Source organism: Chelonus insularis, unplaced genomic scaffold, assembly GCF_013357705.1.
Source record: "Chelonus insularis isolate UGA/USDA-ARS -01 unplaced genomic scaffold, ASM1335770v1 contig_399_pilon, whole genome shotgun sequence".
Classification (NCBI taxonomy): domain Eukaryota; kingdom Metazoa; phylum Arthropoda; class Insecta; order Hymenoptera; family Braconidae; genus Chelonus; species Chelonus insularis.
In genome coordinates, this window is record NW_023276554.1 from 1598105 (window position 1) to 1607539 (window position 9435).

The following is a 9435-nucleotide window of genomic DNA, read 5'->3' on the forward strand; positions in this document are numbered from 1 at the left end:
TTGGAGTATAAAACTGAAGTTTTTTGGAGTTGGAGAAAGTTTTTTATACTTGACTTATTTCAATAACTTTTTTAAAATGTTTTTTCTCACAAAATAAAACTCTAAAAGTTAAAAAGTAATCATTAACTTTTACAATCATGTTCATTTTGAAATTTTCTAACCACTGCAAGTCTTCAACATCATTCATCAAAACCTTGAGATGATAACAACCATGGAGGTGGATTGAACAACCTAACACCAATTATTGTCATTAACGTTACAATAATATTAATACTTCTTTTAATTAATTAATAATAATATTAGCAGCAACAATTGTTCAAAATGCTGCAAACATAGCAATGAGACCTATTGAATAAGTACTTAGTGCGAAATTTTAATAAAAGTAAGAAGCATTGAACAAGTTGAGAAAAAAAAATTGATTAATGGATAAAAAATGAATATCTTTATAATTGAAAGGGGAAACTAAAATAATGAAACCCAAATTATTAAATAAATAGCCAATAATAGGCGTGGAGAATAAAATGATCTGAAGCGTTACAATCTGCCGTGCCCTAAACGCACCCACATGATATAAATAAAGGATTCCGAAGCGTTCTTGAATGATATTGATGAAGTTTTATCACTTTTCCTAGAAGCAATATTTCAAAATCTTGATTTTTTTTTCTATCATACTAAGTGAATGAGTAAGTATGTATTTTTCTATTGACTGTCATTTAAAACCATTAAAAAAATTTGATAAAAACCAGGTCGTTTACCTAAACATTTTTATTTATATCTCTATGTTTGATGTAGCAATCACGATGCGGGTGCTTGAGTAATGAATTTCTCATAGAAATTAAACCACACAGAGTGACCCAAAAAGACTTTTTTCAAGGACTCAAGGACACTCCAGTGATGAAGTAATGTGTACTGATGGCTGAAAACTTAATATAACGTAAGATTGGAGGATTTGAAAGGGACGAAAACTCCTGTTGAATGGATCAATAGACGACAAAGCCATATCCTTCTTATATGTGTTAGTCTTTAACCCAAACTCGTTCTTACGCAGGTCTTTTAACTATATCAATTCTTACACGAATGAAAGAGTACATGTATAATCACGTTCATGTATTGAAAGGGCTTCTAGTACTACATACAAAGTATATATGTATGTACATATAAGATATACATACCACCACAGATACGGTGCAAATCTCTGCGTAAATAGGGGAAAAGGCCAACGCTGAAAAACATATATATGGCTTCGTATTTGATTCGATTCGAAATAAAATTCAATCTTCTGGACTTGCTTCAGGTAAACGAACATTCCGGACGCTGAGCGTCAGCTGCGAATGAATACAGGGTAGCAGTGGTATATTACACCGTCTCACATATGCTCCATAAGGTCTACATGATATTTTTTGTAAGAAGAGTGAAAGGTGGGTAAAACGATAAAGAAAGATAAAGTTGATTGTGAATTCCAAAGACCCTACGATTGTCATTTCAATTTTCTCCTTTTTTAACAAAGATTTCATTGGACTAATTTTTGTATGAATAATATTTATAAATAGATTTTCGACTGGTTAAAAAAATTTCAAAGACAATAAACAATTTATTTCAATAATAAAAACAAAAGAATGTTCTTACGAGGATCTTGTTATGTGCATCAACGTGCAATAAATTTATATTGCACGTACGTCGTTATATCTTTTGACTTCCTGTTCAAGTTTGTTTCTAGAATAATAATCACACGTAGTCATCCATTTAATTAACAACATTTTAATTATGTTATTTCAGAGTCAAAAAGGTTGATCATGGATTGAGGAAGTATATGGATATATTTGATGTATCGACCTATTCATTGATGAATTGAATAAACTTTGAAATTCCTAGTCAAAGAAATAATAGAATAGTGTACTAACACACTATTGTGATAATATGACACTGGCTAGAGGGAGAACAGGAAACTTTATGCTTACTGCAAGCAAAGCCTGCAGTGAGTCGAAGTGGTGGATCGCTCGTATAGACACAACTAAACGTTCTTTTCAGCCCCTCGCACAGTCGCATGTAGTACGTAGTCTCCAACGGTTGCTACACGTGACGCGCGACTTCACTAAATTTACTTAAAAACTTTGTTGGCTTTTCAATTGTCTTAACAATTGTTCAACTATGGAGATTGATATCTTTTTAAAGCAGTGATTTATGAAAATTTATTGGAAGTTTGAAGTGTTGATGTTACATTTAAGGTTAAAATGTAATCTTTTAATTTTATTAACAATTATATTATGGAGACAATGATGATGGGTAAATACTGTTTGCTTATTAATTTTTCACTGATATTTTGCAAAAATATTTAACATATGTCAAATAATTAAAAGAAAGTTATTGTTAATGTAAAGCTGTAACTTTTATTGCACTTTTATGTTATTTTTTGCACAATTATCTGAATTATAAAAACTATTATCATATACTGAGCAAATTATATTTGTAAATTGTTTGTTCTAGAATGAGAATGATTTTATTCTGACTAAGGAATAGGTCAAGGGTTAACATATATAAAGATAAGACTTCAAACCTTTGATACGAAAATTTTTTGTCGCTTGAAAATTTTTTCTTCAACGTATCACACTGTTTTTTTGTGGATTTCATGGAAACAACTGCCTGTGTTCTCGTTATAATTGGTAATTTTTCACTTTAACTGCTAGTTATACGCTTATTTACACCCACTTACTTATTACATCTATTACCACTGTGATGATGATGATAATGATTATCATTATTTTTGGACGAAAGTAATTTAATTAATTAAATAAAAAGTAGAATGTCATTTTCATAGAATTTTTCAAGAAATTTTATTCGGTATATTAACGACTCCTTCATTAGCGGAAGCTTAAGGTTTGCGGTGTTTGTCTTTAATTGATCTTAATTAATGATTATAAGAGTTGACGTTCTTTTGAGTCATCATTCTCTTTTGCTAGCATATCTGCTATATCTTAATTCAAGTTTTCTGATAAAATTTTCATTTATCTAGTTAATACAGTAAATAAATGCAGACAGTAAATAAAACTTCTTTTTCTTCATTTTCTACTTAATGTATGTACACATTGAGAAAGTCATCTATTTTAAGTTCATATAACAGTTGTTTACAAAATAAACCAAAGTAAAACTAACCATTCAACTGGGAATATAATCCTGGAATTTTAAACAGATTGAAACCTTACATCTTTATTGACAGAAACTTTCGTGTAAACTCGACCTGATTCCTATAACTTGGCTGAGAAAAAAAAATATATATAAAGGCTTGAATAAATTCGTTGATTTTTATGGAAAGATTTGTGCTAAAATAGGGTAGATAAGAATTAGATTGAGGGTGAATGAATCATCGTAATAAAAACCGTCGGGATCGATAGCACGTTCGTGCGTTTTCTTACGTGCTGGTTCATAATCTTGACTATCGGTGTTGTGCAAAAATTTTTTTTCTTACCAATGAATCATAAATGTATTGAAAAAAAATAGCTTGACTAAATGTAATAAGAAAAAGTAACTAATGCTAAAATATGATTAAGGTATACTTAACTATGTTAATCATGTTCTTGAAATTTTTTATAAAAATAATTTTTCAAAAAAGTGTTATCAGTTGATTGAAATGATATTTCTTTGAATGAATAATTAAATAGTTGATGATAATTATTTTTAAAGAGATATTAAATGCTATTTTTAAATATTTTAAAACTAGATTAGATATTTTATTTTTTAGGTAATTAATTGTTAATAATCTTGACTAATTAAATAACTTTTTCAGGACAAAATATTTACAACTGTAAAACAATTAAAAGAGGATGAAGAAAAAATTCGCTTTACTAGCATGATTAAAAGTATTGCGAAAGCGATATTTGGCTTTCTGCTGATTTTGAAGAATCTAGAAGCAGCCACTATTGTGGATCATTTTGCTAACGATGACTATTTCTTGGAGCATGAAGTATCTTATGAAGATGCCATTGCAAAGGCTAGAAACCTCAGTATTTCACAAGGTATAAAATTAACAGAGGATAATATATTTAAAAAAAAATTGAAAATCTTACAAATAGAGTGAAATTTAAACTAAACTCCATTTTTATTTATCAGTAAATATTTAAAAAAAAAAAAAAACTATCTTTGAAAGATTGAGAATCATTACAACAAGTATCACAATAATTTCAGTTAATTTATAAAACATGCATATGAAAGAAAATCATATTTATTATCCTATTGTTAAAATTTTATTGTCTCTTACATAATACAATAAAATCCTCGAGTCTTTATTTAAATTTTCATTTTTATGGAATAAAGTAAAAATTTAATTTCACTAGTTAATGTATTTAATTAAAATGTCGATTTACTCTTTGTATTCCCTTATCTTTGAGAAAATAACTGTTGAGTCCAGAGTAAAAGAGCCATGTAAATGCTCGTCATGTTCTTCAAATCACGTATCAAGTATCACGTGTTGCTACAGTCAAGATACGCGTTGATGCCTTTACTTCTTGCAGAGACAATCATGATCATGAAGAAAGAGGTGATCGTCCCTGTTAATGCCGTTACGTAAACGTTAGACAGTCTAATGAGCTTAAATTATACATAAATTATTTATGAAATTTGTGTAATTATTATATTAATTATAGACTTTCGTAAGATGACATTAATACTTGACAGTTAAAATAAAATAGCTAATGAAGGACATAAAAAATAATGGAATATTTTTTTGCAGATCCTATACCTGGATGTAAAGCATGTACGTACGAAGAGATGACCTACTGTAAAGACGGAAGTGTTATTAGTGATCATTGTTGCTGTGACAGTACCTATGATAGTAAGTATGTTTTTAAAAATTGGAGGATAATATTGGAGTTTCAATTGCTGCAATTATATTAATATGACCTCGTCATCTCACTCAAGCGTTTCGATATCTTTTCTTTTATAACAAAACCTTGATCAACAATTATTTAGATGACAACTCAAGCATTTATTGGATTGTTTCATCTAGCTTTTGGTTAGAAAAAATAAATGTTGAATAAAAAATGGCAAAAACTACTTTAAATGTGAGATAACGATTGTAAATTACGTAAGAAATAAAGGAAATAGATTTTTTAGTATTTTTTCAACACTTTTATATGTTCCAGTAAATGGGTTTGTAAGTTATATGTTAAAGAATCCTATTAGTTGCGAAAAAAAGACAACAATTTGGACTTTCTCCTCTAAAAAAATTTAGAATTAGAATAATGTTTGTTCTAAAATACTTTAGATAAAATAGATGAGATAAAGATCCTCTTAAAGTTAATTAAATGATAAACGAAATATAATAGTTAAAATTTCAAGTTCTTTATCTTGATGTAATCATAAATATCAACTATGTATTACTAATCCATCAAATGTACTTATTCAGTGTAGAGTAAAATGCAAAGTATAGAAATGCGTGGCTGCACATACCTACGACGCGAATAGAATAGAATTTAAAAGCTTGGAAACACTGATAGATTTATCAATATTCCAAAGCATAGACTAGAATGAAAATTTTTGTCGTGAATCAATCATTGAGTAGACAGTCACTAAAATATTTGTGGTTTAACGTAATTACCGTTATCTTGTTATGTTAATTTGTGTATTATTGTATATCATTGATATAAACGTTATTATTATATTATTTGGTGTCTTATCACGAACTTATATTTCACCGGAAGTGTCTTTATGTAAATTGATATCTCACGTAAGCCGACTCAAGTTGATAACATACATGCTTCATTATAATCAGTTCACAAGGGAGAACTTGCTTGTTGGCATATGGGATATATTGTGAGATATGGTATTAATATATTGCTCGTTTTTCAGGGGTGTTTTCTTTCGTCGAACATGTATGTTATATTGGACGACATGCGTGCAAATCGAAAGCTGATAACTGTGCTGAATATGAAAGACTAAAAAAGTGCTGTTGCTACTCATACTTGAGCTCTGTTTGTAAGTATTTTCTTTTTTTATGTATATAGAATTAAAAATGAAAAAGAATACAATATCTGTTATTAAAATATTAAAGTATAATTATGTTTGATAATGAAAAATAAAACAATAAAAAATTATTACTCCAAAAAATGCATTAAGAAATCTCGCAATTTATTTTATATTTAATAATAAGTTGCATAATTTAATCAAGAAAAATTAAAAGCTTGAATTATTTTAAATGTTTGACTTGAAAAGAATAATAAATATGAAAAAATTTTTAAATATTTTTATGTTAAGTTCAAAAAAGATTTTATATAATAATGTAACTTAATTTTTTCAGGGAAATATCGTGCTGGTGGTGTTGACGCCATAAAACCAAATCTACTGATATTTTTCAAACTTTTACTGTTACCTTACATACTTCAAAGAATATTTTGATGGATATTTTATAAATGTAAAGATGTACTATATAAGTATCAAGTGTAAAGCATGCTTTTGGTGTAATAAATTATTTTTTATAGTTATCCAGACAGTTTAAATGCTAAATTTCTTCATTACTTATTTTGCTGTCTGAATACTAGACAAATAAACCGAGAACACTGAAAATTACTTTGCGTGACAAATTCATGGTTCTATTGTCTTTGATCACATTACGCCATGAGGGTATTTCATCGTCATAAAAACCTGAGAACCTTTCTCGATACTTAGTAAATTCAAACTAACTACGAGAATTAGGTTGGGTCAATTATTTTTGATGCAATTTAAATATTAATTGAATTCATTGACGACATCACTTGGAATAAATTTTAATTAAAAAAATAAAAGTGGTAAATTATTGTAAACAAAGGAGTAAAAATTTTATAAAAATAGTGAATTAAAAACTATTATTGACCGATATCTCATGAACTTTTGATTACTTCACAGTGATTTATTTAAGAAAAAAAAATCTTAATTATATCTAGAGTAATAAAATTATCTGTTATCGGTCTAAATTCATAAAACAATTGAATGAAAGTAATTTCTTTATTATTGCTATCATTATTACCATATCAACAGATAATTAATTAATCACCAAAGGGGTAACGTATGATAATTTCTTATGTACAGATGATTTAAATTATCAAGTAAACCATGTCAGATAAAAAAAAGTGGAAACATAAAGTAGTAAGCACGTGGCAATTATTTTTATTATTAAGTGTAGAGGAGAAATTATTTTCTTTGATAAATTAACATATTATTGTTGTTGATAATACAATTACACTATTCATAAGTTTTCCACTGTGCCATAAAAAATCTTACAGTCATATTATTCAATAAATATTCTCACTATCACATAAATTATAAATTAAAAAATAGTTATCAACTAATCCTGGATGTTATAAAATAACTAGCAATTCTTGTGTAACATCTATATCCTTCTAAATATTTTAAACAAATACTAAGTTTATTAGAGAAAAAAACAAATATTTGTAAGTGATTTAATCTTTTGCGAGTTAATTATCATAAATCTGGAAAAAACCACATATTTTTATCTAAATTATTCGCTTTTTTTAATCAGGAAAATATTGAGAATTATATCAATTTGTTTACGAAAACATAAATAAATAATTAAATGTATAATATATGATGCTTAGCTGATAAAGAAAGATATTGGCAAAAACTTATTATTTTTTTTTAGTTCAATAAAAAAATGAGGAAAATTGAACTAGAATGAATTTAATTGATCCAAGGAATCATTTAAAATAACAAAAAATGAATTAATAATACCGATATCATTGAATCGCTTCCTTTTATTATCAGCTTTTAATAAATACTAGCGGTGAAAGGCAATCAAGTTACACGTGTCGAACTTTTCTATCTAAAAAATCATCAAGTGGGATCTCCAGAAGAATGCGGATAATTTTGGCAATGAGTAGTCTTCAACGGCGCCAAAAAAATGTCATGAGAAAGTTCAAGGTCAGGATCCTGTATTTAATTTTAAGTATGAAATATTGACGCTTTATATTAAATATATTTCTTCTCCACCCATTCAATCTACATCTACTAGAGAGACACGTGGCTTTAAACATGAATGTATAATTTTGTAAATTTACCTATATCATTAGAAACTCAAGTTTTTCGTGTTAGAGAATAATTTTATACGTAACGACGCAAATATGCTACCAGATATTTTTGCTGTTCATGATTATCACAACTCAAATATTTTGTATTAAAATGAGAACATATTTCTACAAATTTTAATATTTATGATTGATGATATTTCATTTAAACTGATATTCCTTAAAAATTTTGAATGGATGATTTACTTGTAACTGTTATCTTAAGTACATATTATTGTTTTACACGTGGAAAAAAATTTGAAGGACACATTTGCTTGTAGTATAACGAACAATTAATATAATAGATACATATTTTAATTTCTGTTAAATTATATGATAAAATCTATCATTAGTTTTTCACCAATTTAATTTACGTTTGATTAAAAAAAAATAAATTTCATAATGCGTCAAATCGTATTACATAAAATTCTGTAAATTATATCACAATGAATCTTGATAAATTAAGTAATAATTTGATCATCTGATAATATATCTATATTCTCATGCAGATCATTTGGAAATGATTAACAATAAAACACTTTTATGATATTCGGTTCTTGATTACTGTACTATCACTACGATACAAAGATACCGATTTCATATTATTGGTTCGTAGTAACAATCGCACGTAAATTGTAACACTCAATTCACAAGTTTTGTGATAACTTTTAGCTGGAGATAATAAGATTATTAGCTTTTATCAACTAAAAAAAAATATTCTGTAGGATTAAATGTTAAGTTATTTTTTTCTAAATATATTTAGGAATTATGTAGTGTAATCCATCAATAAAATGTGAAATATTCATGGTTTATTGCTCTATAAATAAACTTCTAGGAATTTTGTTTTTGCAATGTACTATTTTGAGAATTCATTATAATGATCGACGTAGATTAATGTGAATTGATGGTTAAAAATGAAAATTGCGAATTGCATTCTTTAATATACTTACCGGATATCCGTTTTCCTTGATGCAATTTCACTTTCTTTTATGTGGTACATTTCAAGGTGTGGCCTGCATTTAAAAAGAACGAGTTTGGTGTATTATGCAATGGACAAATTCAATATTGGTCGCATAATATAAAGATACTCAATATTTTTTTTAGTCTTCTTCTCTTTCTCTTTCTCTGGTTACAAGAGCTCTTGTGTCGATTTCCTCTTGTGAGGTCGCGCACGTGGCTTTGCTTCAGAACCTTCCAATCCCCTAATGTCCTTTATCTGTTCCTGAAAAGCGTGTCACTGGGGAAGAAAGTTAATTATATTGTAAAAAAACTTTTTTTTATTGCCAATTATCACTAATTTGTTATTTTCACTTACGTTTAAATTCTTTGTTTTTTGTTCCTGTATTTCCTTTGTTTCATTTCATAGAAATGATGAACATTTTTTTGA

At 27.5% G+C, this 9435-nt stretch overlaps 1 protein-coding gene across 2 annotated transcripts; it reads left to right on the forward strand.

The window, feature by feature from the left end:
• Window positions 1–1974: 1974 nt before the first annotated feature.
• LOC118068094 (uncharacterized) lies at window positions 1975–6473 on the forward strand. Of its 2 annotated transcripts, XM_035085267.1 has the most exons (6): window positions 1975–2283; window positions 2485–2660; window positions 3782–4010; window positions 4724–4825; window positions 5842–5967; window positions 6290–6473. In XM_035085267.1, exons 3-6 carry the CDS (start codon window positions 3845–3847, stop codon window positions 6385–6387), a joined length of 492 nt encoding a protein of 163 aa, XP_034941158.1. In that variant the 5' UTR covers window positions 1975–2283; window positions 2485–2660; window positions 3782–3844; the 3' UTR covers window positions 6388–6473. The 2 variants fall into 2 exon arrangements, with proteins under 2 accessions (XP_034941158.1, XP_034941157.1); XM_035085266.1 differs by lacking the exons at window positions 1975–2283; window positions 2485–2660 and adding an exon at window positions 3165–3545.
• Window positions 6474–9435: the final 2962 nt, after the last annotated feature.

Coding starts and splice junctions, on each gene's coding strand:
- LOC118068094 (XM_035085266.1), top strand. Junction 4,011..4,723: donor AAACCTCAGTATTTCACAAG/GTATAAAATTAA, acceptor ATTTTTTTGCAG/ATCCTATACCTGGATGTAAA. Junction 5,968..6,289: donor CTCATACTTGAGCTCTGTTT/GTAAGTATTTTC, acceptor TAATTTTTTCAG/GGAAATATCGTGCTGGTGGT.